At 31.3% G+C, this 20,166-nt stretch overlaps 2 protein-coding genes and 1 pseudogene across 10 annotated transcripts; 2 read left to right on the forward strand and 1 right to left on the reverse strand.

The window, feature by feature from the left end:
* Positions 1 to 462: 462 nt before the first annotated feature.
* On the reverse strand, positions 463 to 6,377 carry LOC137811680 (uncharacterized). Of its 8 annotated transcripts, none has more exons than XM_068613503.1 (12): positions 5,998 to 6,377; positions 5,677 to 5,786; positions 5,491 to 5,547; positions 5,313 to 5,375; positions 5,130 to 5,198; positions 4,832 to 4,924; positions 3,937 to 4,041; positions 3,786 to 3,863; positions 3,203 to 3,331; positions 2,258 to 2,363; positions 1,871 to 2,091; positions 463 to 1,211 (listed from the first exon to the last, which is right to left on the reverse strand). In XM_068613503.1, exons 2-11 carry the CDS (start codon positions 5,773 to 5,775, stop codon positions 1,901 to 1,903), a joined length of 990 nt encoding a protein of 329 aa, XP_068469604.1. In that variant the 5' UTR covers positions 5,776 to 5,786; positions 5,998 to 6,377; the 3' UTR covers positions 463 to 1,211; positions 1,871 to 1,900. The 8 variants fall into 8 exon arrangements, with proteins under 8 accessions (XP_068469604.1, XP_068469606.1, XP_068469605.1 ...); XM_068613505.1 differs by having other exon boundaries at positions 463 to 1,229; positions 5,998 to 6,339; XM_068613504.1 differs by having other exon boundaries at positions 5,677 to 5,833; positions 5,998 to 6,339.
* Positions 564 to 1,409, forward strand: LOC137809408 (transcription factor bHLH91-like; annotated as a pseudogene).
* Positions 6,378 to 7,440: 1,063 nt separating the features above from the next.
* LOC137811682 (uncharacterized) lies at positions 7,441 to 9,448 on the forward strand. Of its 2 annotated transcripts, none has more exons than XM_068613511.1 (3): positions 7,441 to 7,677; positions 8,853 to 9,033; positions 9,176 to 9,448. In XM_068613511.1, the coding sequence occupies exons 2-3, from the start codon at positions 8,863 to 8,865 to the stop codon at positions 9,245 to 9,247; spliced, it is 243 nt and encodes an 80-aa protein (XP_068469612.1). In that variant the 5' UTR covers positions 7,441 to 7,677; positions 8,853 to 8,862; the 3' UTR covers positions 9,248 to 9,448. The 2 variants fall into 2 exon arrangements, with proteins under 2 accessions (XP_068469612.1, XP_068469613.1); XM_068613512.1 differs by having other exon boundaries at positions 7,451 to 7,677; positions 8,859 to 9,033.
* The last annotated feature ends 10,718 nt before the right edge of the window (positions 9,449 to 20,166 follow it).

The raw sequence follows: 20,166 nt of genomic DNA on the forward strand, positions 1-20,166 counted from the left end.
TTTTTTATAAAAAGGATATATTTATAATTGTTTCTGGTATAAACATTTTCTCACAATTTTATTTTAAATGCTACTCTATAATAATTGTTTTTTATTACTAATGAAAACACATAATTCATTTTTATACTAAATGTTTTTTTTGTTTTTATTTAAGTATTTTAATTAATTATCTTTGTTTAAAATCCATTAGTACTGCTTGTCTTTTTTTAAGAAAAATGAAAATTGATCGATTAGTATTAAGGGATGGAGGTAGTGTCGGTTTCCCAACCCATTATTAGATCCATCACTTCTTAACAGAGTTAAGTGTTATGGATGATTAAGAAATATTTCATATCATTTGTTTTGAATTAGAGTTTTTCATATACTAATAGGGTTGAGGAAAATTATAAAAGTGAAAAAAGAAATTAAAAAAAAAAGAGTATGAATAAATTAAATTGAGGTTATTTGGATCGAATAAAGAAATGAATAAAAAGGGAGATAAATTTGTTTATTTATATAGATATAATTTAACCATCACAATCTACAACACCAAGATGTCTCCATAACAGCATCTAGGTTTGAATATGGGGAACTCCTACATCAACAACACCAACAACATGAATAACCATTTGGTGCAAGAGGTCATTGATATCAGTAGTCCACTTGGGACCCTACTACTGTTCAGGAATTGCAAGACATAGCCTATGCTAATCAAATAGAACAGAAACAGCAACAAAATGAACAACAATTTCAGCAAATGAAGACTCAAAACTTCAGCCAAAGCTACAACCCCTCTTCCATACTAGGCCCTCCTTACACTTCACCAGATCTCCTAAACCTTCTCCACTTACCAAGATGCTCAGCCTCATCTTTGCACACCAATCCCACAATTTGCCTCACAAACCCAAACTCAGAACACACCAAACTTTCAGAATCCACTGGCATTTCTTGGAGACCTTCCAATAGGGTCAGACAACACAAATGCATCCTCAGTTTTGTACGATCCTCTATTCCATCTGAACCATCCTCCACAGCCTCCAGCCCTCAGAGAGCTGTTTCAGTCTCTCCCTCGTGGCTACAGCTTGCCAACCAACTCACGGAATGGTTCACTCTTTGGAGGGGATGATATAGAGGGAGATGGGAACCAGCTTGACATGGGAGTGCTGGAATTCAACAGGGTCACACCCTCTGTTGGCAAGGGAAGGGGAGGAAAGCTACCAAACATTTTGCAACTGAAAAACAAAGAGCAACTGAATGGAAAGTACAAAATCTTGAGAAATCTTATCCAAAACCCCACCAAGGTATACAATACATCATCTATGAATTTTCTGACTAATACAGAACATACTAATTCCTACAAATGTAATAATGTCTCCTATTTTAATTTCTAAAAAATCAGTATCTTCGGATCTCTTATTTAATAAAATATATTAGATACAGTCTTTGTCAGTCACAAAAAACGTATCCATTTGATTACGTGAAGTAAAGATCATATAAGACTCATTTCTATATATGAAAGACTAAAAGGAACTGATTTTTTTGTAGACTAGAGTTCCAAAACTTGGTCTCTTCGAAAGGAAATTTAAACTCTTAAAATTAATAAGAACTCAAAATTTAAAAATAAAACGGCGAACATATGAAGATACAAAAAGGGTCTAGACAAAATACATACTGGGTGTTCTAAAAACTAAATTCCATTTGCCTAACAAAGCTCGGCAAAATTTATCTACAAAATGCACTGACAAATCAAACACCATGACTATACTTGTTGCCAAGTATCTGTGGTCACAACAGAATTAAGGGAAACATTACCTCCAAGAGGAAAGGAGGAAATGAAAACAGAAAATGGTCACTAATCTAAATGTAAACTTTCCAAGGTCAGCAAGAATACCTCATCGCTATGACTGTGAATACATCAAAATCATCTCCATGATTTCCAGGCTTTGCTAACTTTTTTAGCAAGGTACCTGCTTGCATTTACCGCACCAACAGCCAGAACACCAGATACAGCCTGCCTTGCACTTGAAATCATTACTCTACGCCTTAGAATTCTCTGTAAGCAATTGGCAGCTCCTTCTCTTAAGCTGTTTCGAGTATCATTTATGGCTCTTCCTGAAATCATAATACCCTTTTTTCACAATTTGACACACATCAATGTTAAGTGATTATCTTGTTAAATACCCCCTTCCCCCTTTATGTGATTTGGACCTCAACCATATTAGCAGTTAAGAACTAAAGCAATAATTCAGAGAAACGTCTAATAATATAAAAAACATACCAGTTTCCCATATTTTTTCTTTCTCTCCTTCCTTCATTCTGATCTGGTTTCTGATCAATGGAGGAAGTGCAGAAACTATAGAATAATCAACTGAAAAGTCACAATCCTGTTATAGAAGAGTAAGGAAGTTTCTTTACTTGGTATGTAAACTCTGAATATTCATTTTGTACAACTTGCCTGCTTTTGCAAGGTATTTTGACTTAACGAATTTTCTATGCACTAAAACATTGGGAAGAAGCTTTTCCATTTAGTACTATTAATAAATGAGCCAGAGTGCCATACCTTATCAATAAATGTAATGAAATATATACATATAGCAATAACTTTCAAGAACAGAAGGAAAGCTATGCTGTTTCTACAAGATATAAACCTCAAGAATGTCTTCAACAATTAAATAGCACCCAAAGATTAAAATTAGAATATGTAGAAGAAGATGAAAGGTACAAAATAACAGTAGAACATTGTTTATATTTCTCCTAAACAGAAGCTACAGAAAAAGAAAAAAAAAACATGCAAGAAAGAAAAATGCATTCTCATGACAACTTCAAGTGGAACCAAATAACGAGATGGACATAAACAGAAGGAATCACATGTTCATGCATTACAGGATACATGCCTACTCTTTTTTGTAAAAAACAATTCAAGGGAAGTGAATCAATACAAGTTTGTTTGTAATATTTAATTTTCAAGACGTAATACTTTAGCATATTGTTTAAGGCACAACAAAGCTAAATTCCTTCAAATGCATGAGAGAACTATCATTCGGGATACATGGTTAATAATTATATAATTCCAATTAACAACAAATGAACCAAAAAATGGTTTATCAGATTTTTTTTAATATTGTCGACAATTATTTTAGTTCATTGTCCTAAATTGGAAATATGTTGGTGAAGATATCCAAAATTCTAACACTTCCAAAAGTCAATACCAAATAATATAGACCTGAGAGATATGTATTTGATTATTGGCAGTTGATGAAAGTCTTAATAACTTCTTAGCCTCATATTCTTCAAGAAATGGCTTATACATTGAGTGGAATAGATCAAACTGCCCAGAAACGATCTTCTTCACCTGGACAGAATGTGAACATAAAGGAAGCTCAGTAAAACATAAGGCAACAGGATCCATATTTGCTCAATCCAGCTTCCTTCACAAAGAATATGCCACAAATGCAAACAGTTTCTAACAAGTATCTGTCAGTTCCTAAGAGGACCAAAGAAATATGTGCAGATTCAGCAAAAAAATATTCATAATGTCAGTAGATAGTTCTAATCACGCTGATGAAAATCCAGCCTGACTGTCAAGGATGGGGTAGACATATCAGTAAAAGGACAACTATCCATTGTTTCACATTTTAACTATAAGAAACAACAAAAATTTGTTAGCAAACTGAGATATAACTTCTGTAGACACAAGTTCCTCACATGGGATGGTATCAAGTAATCATGGAGAATTTAAATATATCTAAATTTAAAGACATTAACATTTCCATACCACATCCTACTCTACTAGTAACAAGGAATACCTTGTTTTTATCCTCAGCAAATAACATGCGTACATCACCCATGTAGGAGAGACTACATACTTTCGCATACAGATCTTCCTGCAAGGGGATGGTTAAATCAATTCAGTTGTCCAACTCTCAAAGTAAATAATTTAATAAGAAAAAAGTATACCTCTGTAAATTCCGATGGAAGCAGGAGAAGAGCAGCTGACACTGCAGCTCTCAAGTTAACAGAATTGGTGCTGTTGACATCTAAATTGTCAACAACAATATGAACCTGAATGAAACACGTCAAAAAATATAGGGACCAAATTAGACCTCAATCATGGAACCAAGTTATCAAGTAAATTGAGGACAGGCAAACTATGAGATAGATATGAGAAACTAGCACTAGAGCATTGTTACATGAATTTTTGTATATTTTGTATATTTCGTTATCTCGTATTGAATGCATACAAGTATACAAAACAGGACTTTTCTTGATATGGAATACAGGGCAGCGACTTAGTCGATTTGGTATTTAAAATCCATATTCACCTAGAATTTTATCACCACATATAAACTTCCAATAATTGCATAGTCTCTTGCTCATTTTAGAAAACTAGCCAGGGCCAGTAATTTCTTTTATTTTCTTATTTTTCCTATCTGAATGATCCTGAGATTCTGAGAACTAGGGGTTATTTTTCTTCAACCCTTCCTTTTTACCACAACCATCTTCCTCTCCCTCCCCTTCTTTGCAATGCCAATGCCACTTTCTTTCCCCTCTCTGTCACTAGAGTTCTGTTTTTATATCTAACTACACTCATGACAGTAGTCTCCAATAAGATGTAAATGATAAAGCTTAGAATTAGAAGTACTTGTTATACTACTTTAAATCTCTCTCTAATTAAACATGAGAAAATATAAATTAGCATAAATGTCATATATAAAATATCTATAGCTCTCATACTTAGAGAATATTTCATATAAGAAAATTAAGAATTTTGTAAACAAATAAGCTTAGACCACAAGGAATATCAAGAATCAACGATTCTAGACATGAAGAGGATAAAAAGCATATAACATACTGGTTTCTGTAACCGACCACATAAGTAGAATTTCTCCCAATAGTGTACATCTTGAAGTAAGTCATGCATTCTAACAACCCCATACTTGAACAACTGCATAAATTTGTTTGTAGAGACAAGGAATTCGTGAAAAAAGGTAATCTTTGTTTAACAAAAAAGCCAAAAAATATGTTAATAGAAAACTATAAATATCCCAGCATTCTAAAATAATTTCTCTAGAAGGTGAGTTTGCAGGAACTAAACTAAAGGTCTTAATCACACACTACAGCACTGAGTCATGATGAGAGGCTACCGATACCTTTCCATTCCAACTAACAAAAGGGTTGAAATGTACTCCCACACCAATTTTATCAGCAACTCCCGTAATCTAATATGTCACATCAAGATAAACCGTGAGATAAGACTGCCCATCTAATGAAAAACAAGTCAGATACGAGAGGCCAAAAACAAAAGGAAAATGAAACTAAATTTGAGCAAGTACCAGCCTCTCCCCACCAAGATGCACCATCCAGGACGCATAGTGATGCTTGTTCAATTTCAGATTCTTGATTCATGTCATTGCATGACCAGTAAAAGGAAAAACAAAAGATATCAGTGGAGCAATCAAACAATATTAAGCAATTCATAACAAATCATCAGTCATGATCACATATCAGTACCTCAGAATGCCACTGCTTGGGGTCAGCCACACCAAGAATATAATCTGTCATGGTAGTCTAGAAATCCAAAAGCAGAGAACAGAGAACAAATATTGAAACAACAATTAAATAGAGAGTGAAAAAAGACCCATAACAACGAAGAGGGTCAACAAGCAAATAAAAACTATGGGTTTAACAAAAGACGACCTTGTCGCGGTTGGATGGATGAAGAGATGATCCATAGACGCATGCAAACTCAACGGGGGGAAGAACCTGAAGAAAACTGCCAAATGCTGCATTGTCCATAATGCCTATGGCTACAACGAACAGTGTAGGCACAACTTCAACTCAGCGAATAGCTTTTCTATAGTGTGATCATCAAATAACTTTAGTATTAAAAAGGACGAAAAACAAGAAACTAATAATATGTTCGAAAAAATTAAGGATCAGTGGAGAGTTTCTTCGAACAGTTTAAGTGCATCGGAATCGGAAACAGAGCATTCGATAAAACTGTCCACGTAAACTCACTTTATCTATGACGAGACTTCCACGCAATTCGTCCAGGCCGCGCCCCCCGTCACCGAGTCTGAGCACCGCAATCCTCCGCCGAATGAAATACCGGAGGTCGTGGTCACCCGCCCCTCGCGCCCGGAGGCTCGCTCGCCCGGCGCTGGCTCCCGCGGGTGAACCAGGGCGGCGTCGCCCTCTGCTATTGTAGTGCCGAAAAGAGAGGTGATGCTGAAAACGGTGGCGTTAGGGTTCCGGTTGAGCGAGGTGGTGTTGTGTCTGATTTCGTTTTCCGTTATGGCCGCGGAAAAGACCAGTGGTTGAAGCGGTGCCTCTTTTGATCGTTACAAGGAATACAGGTTTAAGTTTTTTTTTTTCTTTTGAGTTTTTATTCATTGATTATTTCTTTTCTTTTCTTTTCTTTTTTTGTTATTAGGGTGAACGTGTTATTTCTTCCTAGTAAATATATTTATAATCATTATTATTGCTACCGGAACATAGTCACAATAACACCTCTCAATTTATATATTTTAATCTATTATTTATATATACTCATATTTAATATTAAAATTTGAATAAAAAAATTATATGTATCTATTATATATTTAATAAGTTTTAATAAAATTAAATTTATCAATTAAACATACTAATAAAAAAATATTTTAATAACTTTAGTATCAAACAAATAAAAATATATACTTGTATCATTTTCACTTCGCATCTCTTTCTTTATTTACATAAAAGAGTTTGTGAAAAAAAAAACAAATAAAGAAACACTTGTCAATATAAAAAATATATAATAAAGAAACACTTGTCAATATAAAAAATATATAATATTTCCTCTTCAATCCAAACATGGTATAAAGAGCATATAATATTTTAATTAATTTTTTCCATATACTAATATAATTAAGGAAAATTATGAAAAAAATAAATGGGAATAAACGAAATTGAGATTATTTGAATTAAATAAAGAAATGAATAAAGAGGAAGATAAATTTATTGATTTACTAAAGATGTAATTTTCTTTTTTTACTTATTTATAATAATTATTATTGATTATGTAAGGTAAATATTTATTTACATAATCAATTATATAACTTTTCATGTAAATCTTCTCAATGAAAAATTGTGATGGGTTTCTCCTTCTGCTTATTTCGCGTGAAACAAGCGAGTTTGGGAACGTTTATAAATAAAGAAGGCTAAATTTATAAGATGTAATGAAGTTAATTTTTGTAAGAACGAAATATTTATTTTACTTACTGAGTATGTAAAAAGTCTTGTAATTATGTCCTACTCTTAAATTTTATATGATTATTTTATTATTAAAATATAATTTAAAAAATCAATGTAAAAATAAATTAAAAATTATTTTTTCATTAAAATATAATATTAAAAAATAATTTGAGTTTTTTTACATATTTAGAAACTACATCAGTTTTAAAAAAAAATCAAGGATTAAATTAACAGAGTCACGACCAATTTGGTAAATCGACGCCCCTTGGAAAACCCTAAATTTCGAAATTGCCCAGGCCCAGGCCCATCATCTTTCACTTCCGCTGTATTTTCATTTTCTATTGCGTTTGCATTCACTTCTCTGATTTTCTCACACTCTCCGATCGCCGGCGTCTTCTCTGTTTGTTGCAGACTTAATCTCGTCGGATTTCTTCTTCAATTGGCGTCTCCACTCTTCTATCTCCGGTAACCTCTTTATTTGCTTCTATTTATAATTAGATTTTCACAAAGATGTTTTTTTTTTTTCATTTTCTACAGGGTGTGAGTTGCATAATAGAAAAGTTAAATACCTTCAACAGTTATCACAGGCATCGAATCTCCTAAGAAATATTAAAATTAAGGGTACCATTTGGTGAAAGACGAAAGAGTTTCCTCTAATTACTATCACAATTATTTCCTATTAGCTATAATACATTCTGCTTGAAATCTTAAACTGTATAAATTGCAGCAAATTGCACTATCCTTTTCTTGTACGCGTTGATTTTTGTTTATACTTATTTAAATATTAAAAAGTAGTATTTTACCAAGCATTCAGGGAATAAATTGTTGTTTTAACATTGGGTGAGAGGTGGATTGTAAGGGATGAGTTGATATATAGATAAAATAGGATTACGAATTAATGCATTAGAGAGAAAGTTGGTTAGTACCTATTGTAAAAATTGGTAAAATCTTGGCATGAGTTGCTTGAAATGTGTGACGGAGACCCGAAGAAGTTTAAGGAGAATAAATTAATGTAGTGTGGTTGGTTCCATGGGGTAGAGGAAGACCAGGAAAAATTAGAGGTGAAACCATTACGTCTTGATTTGCAGAGATGAAAAAATAGTTTAGATGGAAATAGATGATAAATAAAGTAGAAATTAAAGGTTTTTAATTGAATAGAAATAGAGAGGAAGTGAGGAGAGAGATGAGTATAAATAAGTGAAGGACAGTAAAGTGGATCCACCATTATTTAAAATTATTTCTCCTCTCATGTTAATTCCATCTTCTCACATCCTCTCCCATCTCTCAACCAAACGGGCTAAGGAGAATTTAAAGGTCTATGGTTTGTTATATTTTTTAGTAACATGATTCGCAGAAGAACATCATGATATTCCGTGTTCATGTCTTATGATTTGTAATAATAGCAGTAAGCACTTGGCAGTACTACAGTATTTTAAGTTGTTTTAGTGATCAAATGACCAACTGCATTAGACTGTTGTTAGTGTTGTGTTGACCGTTCATTTATAACTTTCTTGATGTATAATTTCTTTTTTTAATAAAAAGGTACATAAAGTTTTCAATTATGGGTTTTTATGACATGTTTATGTATCTGTATGTATCAATTGAAAATGAAGTTAACATTTTCCTGGATGTATGTGAAGTTGCAGGATAATGGGTCGGAAAGCTGGTACGCTTTTTATCAACCCCAAGAGATTTGGTTCACTTCATAAACCTTGCATGAAGGAAATGGCCATGTTTCTCAGTTGTATGGCTGCAAACCATAGCGACATGGAAGCCTGTGCTCGCCAGAAGGAGCTATTAAATGCCTGTATGGAATCTCAGGTAACATAGACATAGTTTGATGAAAACTAGCATCTTTTGTTGCACTCCAATTTTCTCAGGCTTACATTTTTAGTTGCTTTTACCTTTTAACTTTAGAATTAAGTAGTGAAAAAAAAAAATCACTTCAATTTTGTTTTTTCAGAGTAAAAAGAACAGAAAATCTTGGGGGAGTATCAATTATCAACTGCAGAGGCTTAGCAGAGGAAGGAAGTAATTCAAGATTTTCTTATATTTATTGTTTTTACCATTCAGGATCGATATTTGGAAAGCTTGGGGTGTGTTATGCACTGCTTTGTCAACCTAAGATAACCAACTGTATTCTCTCTTGAAGTATCTTGATGATAAAATTTCTACTTTTTGGTTTTTTTAAACCATTCAATTAAGTTGAAAGAGATGACAGAATAATGTCGAAGAATACCAGTGTAATTTATTTGTTGTATCAACTAAAGCTTTAATATACTGCATATCATCTATGACACACCATCACACTAAGTGATATTGGCACTGCCTGTGAAAAAATTCTTTTATAATTGATGAACATGATAGGTTGTTTATGTTGCATTGTTTTTCGGTGATGAGTGCTGATGGCTGTTGATCAATTTAAGTAGTTTTGGAAGATTGGCAACACATTCTTTCACAATCACAATTGATGAAGGTAGTGAATTATGTTGTTTTTGTTGCTCAATGGTGGTGTGCGTGTGCTGGTCATTAATGCTTACCTGCTGCTTTATTCAAACGGATTTAGGAAGTTTGGAATATTTTAGCGAGGGCTAGTATTATTAGTTTTAGCCTTTAAACTAATCATGGCTACGAAAATGAAAATAGAAGTGTACTGGTCTTGGCCAATAAAAATTTTCAGTTTTAATCAGGATTGGTCTTCGAAGAATGCTGGAACTGGTATTTGAAAGAGTAGAGGTAAGATTTTTGCAGTGATTTCTTTTACTCTGACGTTTAAACAAGGTTTGAATTTTCAGACGAGTGAGTTATCGGGTATCTATTCTGTTATTTAGTTTTTGGGTGGGATGAAAATTTGCTATTTACTTTATAATTAGTTTGTGTGAACCAACATGCTACCACAAACCACTAATTATTTGATATTAACTTTTTTGTTTCACTTGTACAATACAATGACTCGTGCATTCCCTAACTTCAATTCCATTTCTGAAGTTACTCATGAAAGAGAATTGGTTATAGGGTGAGATGGGAAGGGAAAAAAAAGTGATTGAAAAGTTTGTTGTAGATTTAATTAATAACAAAGTTTAAAAAATTTAATTAATTGTATTCTATAAACATTTACCAAGATGACATAGTTTATAAATTAAGAACTGTATAAATTAATTTTAAAACAATTAATTATGAAGAAATTAATACATGAAACAGAAAAATAAAAAATGATTTTTTTTAAAAATTAAATACATATATATATATATAATATTTTAGAAATGATGTCAAAATATTTTTCTGATTTCGAATTTTGTAAAGGTAAGAGCGTATTAAAAAAATTGTAATAGAAATTGGATTTGGGAAAAAAAATGTAACACTTTTTAATAAAACTATAATATGCACCAGAGTAAATAACATTGATACCATGCATGCATCAAATAAAAACCTATCCATACATAATGGTGAAATAAAAAATGGTGTAGGATTTAATAATCAACGCTAGAAATAGGTTTGAATAAGCAATGTTTCAAAAATTCCTTGTTCCTGTATAAGTAGGTTGAAGAAATTGGTTTTAATGTAAATGCATAATGACAAATATTCAAAATAATATATAATACTATGTCTGAAGTCATAATCAAAATTATATGTCAAAAGGAATAGTATTTCCTAATCCAGTTCTAACTTTTGCTTGTGATTTTTAATTTTCTTTACATGTAAAAGAAGATACATAAGATTAAGAACAATAATACATGGCAACTTGTTAAGTGACTCAAACATAAAAAGATGATTGATGTAAAATTGGTTTACAAAATCAAACTAAGTTCTAGTGGATTTGTAAACAACAAGGAGTATATTACTCTTATATGTTTCCTTTCCTCTAGTAACTAGACATGATAGTGTAAGGTTGTTGACAATCTTAGATGCAACAACATTGATGATTACCTTCTGGAGCAAGAATTAACATAAAGTCACTTTTTATGTCAATTGTAAAAATCACAAGGTAAAACTCAATATTCCCCTTTATATTGATGATTTTCCTCTTGTTGGTATTGAGTCTAACAATTAGATATTAATGTCATTTTTATTTCAAAACATCTAAGTTTTTTATAAAAAATTTACAATATTGAGCACAACCTAGATGATTACAATGGACATATTTAATATTCTTTTTATACAAATTCATTTTGAGTTTTTTTAAAAAGAAAAAAATTATAAAATGCAAACAAAATACAAGAAAATGAAAGATCAAATCACATCTTCATGATTCATATTATTCCTCTTATCATAGTTCTCTAAAAATCCATATTTAAGTTTGAACAATTAATCAATTCAATTAATTAACTCAATTGAACAAATGTCATTGAACCAAAGATACAAATCAAATTAAAATATTAACTTCAGAAAAAATATGTATAAACTTAAAAAAAAAGTGTTCAAAATAGCAAAAAAATTCAGCACATTATATGTTGATTTTGAAGCCTTAGAAATGAAGAATGCAACTAGAATTAACTAAAACTAATATCTAAACAAAAAGTTATAACCAAAAGAGTAAGAAAATCTTAGATTAACTAAAGTACAAAATTAAAGTAACTAGGTACATTGAATCTAGTTTATTACTACTAAAATAAATTTAAACACTAAAAATAAAGCATATAAAAGTGTTTTAAATGTACAATAAAACTATAATTGTGTCCACAAAATATGTTTTATGAGCTATTTTGTTGGGATGGTGATACTCCAATAATTTGATGAGATCTTTATATCTCAAAAGAAGTATGCTAAGGAGATTTAAAATATGTCTCATTTGGATGATTGCAAATATGTTGTCACTCCATTGGTGGTAAACGAAAAATTGTCATAAATGAAGATGAGACCACAGGAGATGCATTTGTCCATAGAAGAATAATTGGAAATATATTGTATCAATTTGCCACTATACCATATTTAATGTTTGTTGTGAGTTTGTTATCTAGATTCATGCATTCTCTTAGTCAAATTCACATGGATGCAACAACACAAGTTTTGAGGTATTTCAAAGACATAATTATAATGATTGAGAAAGAAACTCATATGATGCAAAAAGTACACCAAGGTATGTAGTTTCATTTGGGACTGATTTTTTTTTTTGGTACTCAAAGAAACAAGACGTAGTTGTCCCATCTACTAGTGAAAGCTTAATATGTTCCATAGGATACTCAAATCATACCATTTGGCTTAGAATTTTTTTTGTCAAAATTGGTTAAGAACCGTATGAAAAAATCTTTTAAGAGTTGATAATAAGTAAAGTAAGTTTCTTGAGTGACAAAGAAGCTTTAATCACTACACCAAACAAATTCTTTTGTTATATTATAATTTTTATTATACTTATTATTATTAATATAAATTATATATATATATATTTAAATATAAATTCATGTGTATTATTTGTATGTATGAGATATATGTTATTGAGTTTCAAAAGATTTGAGGAAGAAGAGAGATAAAATAAAGAGAAATTTTTTTAAAAAAATTGCTTTACATTTAGGTGACAACAAAATAAAATTATTGATGGAAGGGAAGGAATTATGTTTCCACTGAGAGATGGAAGTGTACCAGCGGTTGAAAGGGTATCTAAGTCCGCTTCATTAAGGGAGTTAAGGTTAGAGATCTTCATTTCAGATAACAGTAATAAATTGGTTTGGATGAAAAATGATTCTAGATAAGCTCGAAAAATGTGAACATTGGTAAGGAGATGGGTTTCACTCTGTTAGGGGAAGAAGAAGTCGTTTTAAACAGGCTTTGTTCTTTGGAAGACCAAGACAACATGAGTATACAAATGGAAATTTGTGTTTTTGATGACGAGTCTAATTAATATGAATATAAGGGGGTTAGGAGGAAACACTAAAAGAAAATATTTAAGTGATTGGATCCGAAGTGAGGAGGTTGGAATGGTTTGCTTACGGGGACAAAGTGCTTCGAGTTTGGTTAGGAGAGTTCCTACCATTTGTGGGGTTCTAAAGAAATTGATTGGGTTGAAATCGGGGCCATTAATACTGTAGGAGGAATTATCACTATGTGGAGAAGAAATAGTTTCAATTTGACAAGCTCTTTTAAGGGAAGATTTTTTCAGTTATCGAAGGTTTTTGGAAAGTAGGAGGAGGGGTACAAATTACTATAGTAAATGTGTATAGTTTTGGTTCCTTGAAAGATAGAAAGGAGGTTTGGGATGAGATATGTGAAATCGGGAATAGTCGATAGAACAGGGCGTGGTGTGTCATCGAGGACTTCAATTCTATCAAACGAAAAGAGGAGAGAAAAAGTGTGGTGTCGGTATCTGATTATAGTAGAGAAATTGCTCGGTTCAACAAATTCATCAAAAATTCCGAGTTGATGGATATTCCAATGGTTGGAAGAAAGTTTACTTGGTGCAAGCCGAATGGGTCAGTTAAAAGCAGAATAGACAAAATCCTGGTTTCCAGGGAATGGTTGTATGTTTGGACGAACAGTAAATAATTCGTTCTCAGTAGGTCGATCTCTGATCATTGTGCCCTAGTGCTTAGAGTTTCGTCGGTGGATTGGGGGCCAAAACCCTTCACGAGTCTGAATGTGTGGCAAAGAGATGGAACATTTTTAGCTTTCGTTCGTAGTATATTGTAAAGTTATGAGGTGTACAGTGGAGGGTTGTTCGTATTAAAAGAAAAGTGAAAAAGTTAAAACTAGATACGAAAATCTAGAATAGAGAGGTCTTCGGGAATGTTAATCAAGCAGGGGAAATTTTACAAAAGAAAATACAAGAATTAGATGCAAAAGATGATGCAGACGATATAGATGATTTTGGGAGGGAGGGAGGAGAGGAAAATCTTGTTAGCCGAACAAAGTCAGAATTTTTTCAAACAGGAAGTGGTTATGCGTAAAAAAGAACGTACAAAGTGGTTAAAACAAGGAAATCTAAATACTAAATTCTTCCATTCGTCTGTGAAGTGGAGGAGAATGAGGAACGAGATCAATGATGACTTTTTACGGCAAGTGCACCGTGTTTGTCAGAAGTAATAATTGTCCCTAAGGACGGATATCGATCCCACAAAGAACAGTGAATCATCGAGTACAATATTCGCTAAATATAACAACAGAACAAAGAAAACAAACAAAGAATTAGTTGCTTCAATTGGAAAAATTGGGATTAAGTTTCATCTCTCTCACTCTCATGTATTTTGATTAACATGTTAATATTAAGTTCTTTAATTGAAATTGATGCCCATATAAAAATCATTTATATCGATTCCTCGCATATAAAATCCTTAAGAATGTTCCCTAACTATCGATCCCTCGCATACTTATAAGAACAACTTAGAACTAAGCTCAGACGTTTAATAGCAATTAACATTTCAAGTCTATTCCTAGCACTCAAATATGTTAAGTATTGTTGTTTAGGTCCGAACCCTAAAAATACCTCCCGGTCAGATTTAAGATTCTCAATTTGTCACGGAGAATTAAAAGTAAAACAACAATATCAATAATCAATCAAGAACTGAATATTAATATATAAAATATCACCTCAATACATAAGAGTTTGAGCAGATTACTCCCAATCCCAAAGGGTAGAATTAGCTACGCATACTTCTATCACCTTCCATTCTCCCAATTGGGTTACAATTCACTCTATGGTGTTTTCCTCTCAATCTGACACACTAAGGTTGAGCCTCTAGCCCTCTATTTATCCTAGTTTTCTAGGGTTAGGTTGTTTATTGTGTCGCGCTAATGGGCTAAATGATAAAACATAAAAAAAGGCCCAATCTTTCTTTGCATCTTTTCCATTCTGGGACCTTCTATCTTTATCTTTTTAGCTCAAATCATTCATCTTTAATCCAAATCTCCAATCTTCTTTAGAAATCTGCAATTAACACCAAATTTGGGAATAAAATACTCTTATTCAAATAAAGATCATAAAAAATGTAAAAATGTATAAATTCATAAATTAGGGATTATTTTATATGTAAATTAGCAATAAATCCTCATAAGTGCCTATATTTTAATATGAAATATTACTGAAATTAGACACTTATCAATCAACGGGGTAGAAGTGAAGGGTCAATGGTGCGATGATAAGAGAAGGTTAAGGCTAAAGTCCGAGAGTTCTTTAAAGGCAAATTTGATAGGATGTTTGAGCCTCAAGTTAGGTTGGACAATATTTGTTTCAACTCCATTTTTTATGAAGATATTGCGTTGCTGGTTAGAGCTATTTTTGATGAGGAAGTTAAGGATGCAGTTTGGAGCTGTGATAGTTTGAAGAGCCCTGGTTCAAACAGTTTCAATTTTAGCTTTATTCAATTTTGTTGGGAGTGCCTAAAGGATGATTTCATTTCGGTAAAGAGATTTTCTGGTCAACGAAAAGTGGCCTTGGGGATCAAATGCTTCGTTTATTTGTTTGATCCCTAAGACTGATAATCCACAATAGCTTAGAGATTTCAGACCCCATCTCATTGGTAGGGTGCATGTATAAAATCGTCTCGAAGATTTTATCCATTAGGCTGAAAAAGGTGATTAACAAAGTCACCGAGAGCACCTCATTTTTCATTTTATTCTTGCTTGAGTGAGAATTATCTTGCCTGAGCGAGAATTATCTTGCCTGAGCGAATTATGCAGAATTTTTTTGCATAAACTTGTTATACCTATTAAATTCTAAACCAACATTTCATTCAATTGATAAATTTATAAATCTACACATTACATTGACAATTCCTGCTCATAATTATACAAACACTCTCTTTGAGTCATTGAGCTAGTATATCAATCTATACATATATATGATTTCTAAATCAAAATCATTTAAAATCAAACAACCAATTCTCATCAAACATTTCATTTAAATTGATACAACAACCTATTCAAATACATTCATTAACTCATTCAATTTCGAACTCATATACATTCTACAACATCTACTATATCTAAAATTTCACATTTCAACCTCAAACAAATTCCAATCTACACAAAAACAATAAATCCTGCAAGAAATTTTGAAATTGGTGAGCACATCACTCCCACATCCAGATCTTTTAGCCTAGGATTCTATTGGAAATTTAAACTAGCTTTCCTTACGTTTAATTGAGCAGATGCTCCCTAAGAGCTTTAAACCTACCACAAGCTTCAAGAGTAGCTTAACTTGCACCAAGGAGACCTGATAAAAAATCTATCTATATTACTAGGACTTTGAACTAACAAAAACTAATCCTAAAGATAAAAGAGTCACATCCGTAAACTTAGATCGAGACAGACCTATAAGTTTCAAAATTCGATTCAAAGAGAAGAGTAAAATTGAACTTACTTTATTAGAGATTTTGATCAGGCAGTCTTGTAGTCTTCGTTGCCAGGAGTCTACTGGTGCACTCTGATCGTTAAACTGATGAGTGAGGAAGTCAGAATCTTAAAGATAAGGGAGAGGAAAGGAAAAAGGAAACTTCAAGAGAATTGAATTCATACATTTGGGATAATGTATGGACTAATATTTTTGTGTGTATTAAGTATTGATGCATATGTGGTACCAGAGCTCTCCGAGCTTCATTGATGATCTAAGTCACATATAGACTAAGATATCAAGTGGTGAGAAGTTGATGAGGGAGTTCATGCACACGGTGACATATGAGATGCACGACTTGGGTTGTATTGAACTTACTATGATCCTTTCTCTTGGATTCGCTGGTAATCTTTGAATCAGGTGTTAGTCTCTGGTAGGACTTACTTAATACGGGTCTTCCGAAAGACGTCAATTGTTATTCTGTTTGTTGAATATCCTGGATGTGTAGATCCGTGTGTGATCTATGTGATTGTTTTATGTTGGAATTAGAAAAATATTGAATAATTGAGAAATTGATCCATGTAATTTGGTTTTCTCTTTTGATTTAATTTTGTATATTATAAAACTTGATATTTACTAGCTTGTCCTTGTTTTTCTTGTTATGTTGTGAACTATGATGACTGTACTATGTATACAAACAGATGATCATACAAGTGTCAGTTTCTGAAGGGCTTTAAGATGTTTTTTTGAACCTTATATTGTTAATATTTATATTTCTATAAGTCATAATATTGTAATAGAAATATTTTTGGAAAACTCCAAGTCTGTAGAATTTTTATTGTAATATTTAAATGTATTTTTTTTTAGTGTTAAATCATAGAAAAACTAACATTTCTAAGTCCTATAAAATATGCATCTAAACATACATAGATTTAAGACTTGTCCAATATAACTTACATAGATTTAAAATTTGTCCAACATAACATAACAGGAGAACTCCAGTACTATTGCATCCTAAAGACAAAGTTTTTACGTTTTCATTTATCCGAAAAATTTATATTTACTTTACAAAAGAAATTAATGTTCCACCCAATTGCAGTAATCAACATTGTACGGGATGCTTTTTTATTTTGAATTTTCCTTATGTGATCTGGTAAGTGTAAAAGGGTTGAGATACCACTTTTGTATTCCATTAATTTAATTTTATTCTTTGCTGATAAAAAAGAAATCTCCACCCAATTACGTTTCGTTCTTAATTTGGTGATAGGTATATCATGTGATATGAAATGGTAAGAGGATTAACATCCTTTTAAGTAACAATTTTTCTAAGATTACAAGACAAGATACGAGTCGATCACACAATTTATCACTCTCTACCCCAAAATCGAAAGAAACTTGAATGAAAAAATTATATGAAAAACAGTATGGTGTTGTTTTTGTTTGAAAGAAGTATGAAATGATGAATATGAGTGGATGGTTGAAGATAAAAGGAAATAATTTGTGGAGTTGTTTGAAGTTAGGAGAATTGAGTATTGATGAAGATGTTATGGCATGGAAATGGAAATGGAAGTGGTGCAGAATAATGAGATAGGTAGGTAGGGTTATTCGTTGATGAAGGTAGAGTGAGCTTATAGAGAAACACTTGAGAACCACTTTACACTTTTGTCAGTTCAATGCTTCCTATGTAGCCCTTGTTGCGTGTTAGTAAACTACCTTTCTTCATCATACCATGCTTCTTAATTCCATTTCCTTTTTTACTTTATTTAGAATCAAACTCAAATACAACATTATAGCAATACAATTATTTAATATAAATCAAAATGTGCATATTAGTAATATAATATTTGTTAAATAAAGACTATGCTTAAATAGTTTCCTTTTCTACTACGTTTGTATACTATTAATCTCGAAACCCGTGGAAATTCCTCAAGAATGGATGTAATAAAATTATTAGAGGAAAAAATAAAGAGTTGGTTTAACTCATTTAATTTATTTAGGAATATCATTCCAAACTATAATACTGGTCATTTTATATTGAACTGCTAGTAAATAAAATACTGACAAATTTTGTTACTGTGCATATTATGCAGCTAAGCATGTGCAATGGACATTATCTAATAATGGCAGAACCCTATCTATCCCTATCCATCTATGTATTTTTTTATGCTTCAAGCATGCACGTCCAATTATGGTATAGTCACCTCTTCCTAGTTTTGTTTATCGATTGCTAGCTACCCTAACACCAGACTACACTATATACATAATATATATATATATATATATATATAATTTTTTTTTTCTAGTATGTTTAATAATTTATATTATTTTTTTTCTATATGTTTAATAATTTATATTAATTTTCTTTTCTTAATAGATTAAGTTGTTTTTTAAGAATAAAATCATAAAAAAATTCTGAATTTCAAAATAGAACGATGATTAATCTCAATATAATTTAAGGTCGAATAATATTAACATATATTTTTTTAACCATTATTTTTATTGTGTTTTTACATGTTAGTATTGTTTGAATTTTCTTTTTCTTATTAATTGATCATTGTCTAAAGAAAAGAAAGACAAAAATTCATTACATGTAACATTTGGATAGAAATATTAGGGTTTGTTAGATAGACAAGAGGAAAAATGAGTGAGGGAGAATTAATTTTATTAGTTTGCATGAAAGAAAAAGAGGAGAATACCTACATTTTTTTACTTATTTTTATCTTTATTTTCTACTAAATCAATTTAATTATACAATTTTTATTTCATTTTTCACTTATTTTTATTTTTATCAAAACTTAAACATTCAATTTTATTTATAATCTATTTCTTTTTTTTCTCCTCAAAATCAACCATGTCATTAGTTTATTTACCGTTTAAGGTAATCCACACTTACTTTTAAAAAATAACTCTATTTGACCAAAACATATTAAGTATGTAAAAACTACTAGTACATTTATTTTTTATTGTTGTAAAAAATAATAAATACTTTTTGTGTTTTAAAGTGACAAATAATTTGAGATAAATAGTATTCTAAAGTGAGAAATAAAATGAAATAATGAAATGGGAAGAATATCAATGGGAGTCAAAATTGAAGTGAAAACATAAAGAACACAAAGTACACTTAATGGAGAGGAATTCCAATAATATATGTTCTAATTAATTTATGTGGCCTGTTTTATTAATATTAAAATTTATTGAAAATTAATAAACAATGCGAAGGATTTACAAAAGAATTATATTTCTTAATAAATTTCAGTTATTTAATAGAATATATTTGACAGAAAACGAGTTACAGAATAAAAAAGTGTCAGAATTAGTGTTTACCATTATATACATGCAACTACAAAATGTTGGAGGCATTATATTTCATAAATTAAAAAATAATAAATATCAGTGAATACTGCAGTTATAATTAAAAATAAAAAAATATATTAATATAAAAATACAATAGAAAAAGGTGTTGATAGTAAAGTTTTAGAATGACAATGTGAGAAACCAGAAACTGAGTCAAAATTAATATCAGGAATGTGTCAGCAGAAGTGCTTCAGTTTGCGTTTTCTCTTCAGAAATCATCTTTGGATATTTTCTATATAAACGTTGTTTGCGGTCTCTTATTTTCCACTACACTGCATCAAGTTGATGTCTACGTCGATTGTGAAGGGAAATTCGAAGCAGACACAGCCCAGCAAGGGGTT

The sequence above is a fragment of the Phaseolus vulgaris genome, chromosome 2 (assembly GCF_000499845.2).
Source record: "Phaseolus vulgaris cultivar G19833 chromosome 2, P. vulgaris v2.0, whole genome shotgun sequence".
Classification (NCBI taxonomy): Eukaryota; Viridiplantae; Streptophyta; class Magnoliopsida; order Fabales; family Fabaceae; genus Phaseolus; species Phaseolus vulgaris.

What these genes read in the sequence shown, in the direction of transcription:
- LOC137811680 (XM_068613503.1), bottom strand. Translation starts at nt 5,775, where the DNA reads ATGGACAATGCAGCATTTGGCAGTTTTCTTCAGGTTCTTCCCCCCGTT. An exon ending in TTGTTAGTTGGAATGGAAAG is followed by an intron (nt 4,925 to 5,129) that starts GTATCGGTAGCC and finishes AAATTTATGCAG; the next exon opens with TTGTTCAAGTATGGGGTTGT. An exon ending in TTGCTGAGGATAAAAACAAG is followed by an intron (nt 3,332 to 3,785) that starts GTATTCCTTGTT and finishes CATTCTGTCCAG; the next exon opens with GTGAAGAAGATCGTTTCTGG.
- LOC137811682 (XM_068613511.1), top strand. Translation starts at nt 8,863, where the DNA reads ATGGGTCGGAAAGCTGGTACGCTTTTTATCAACCCCAAGAGATTTGGT. An exon ending in ATGCCTGTATGGAATCTCAG is followed by an intron (nt 9,034 to 9,175) that starts GTAACATAGACA and finishes TTGTTTTTTCAG; the next exon opens with AGTAAAAAGAACAGAAAATC.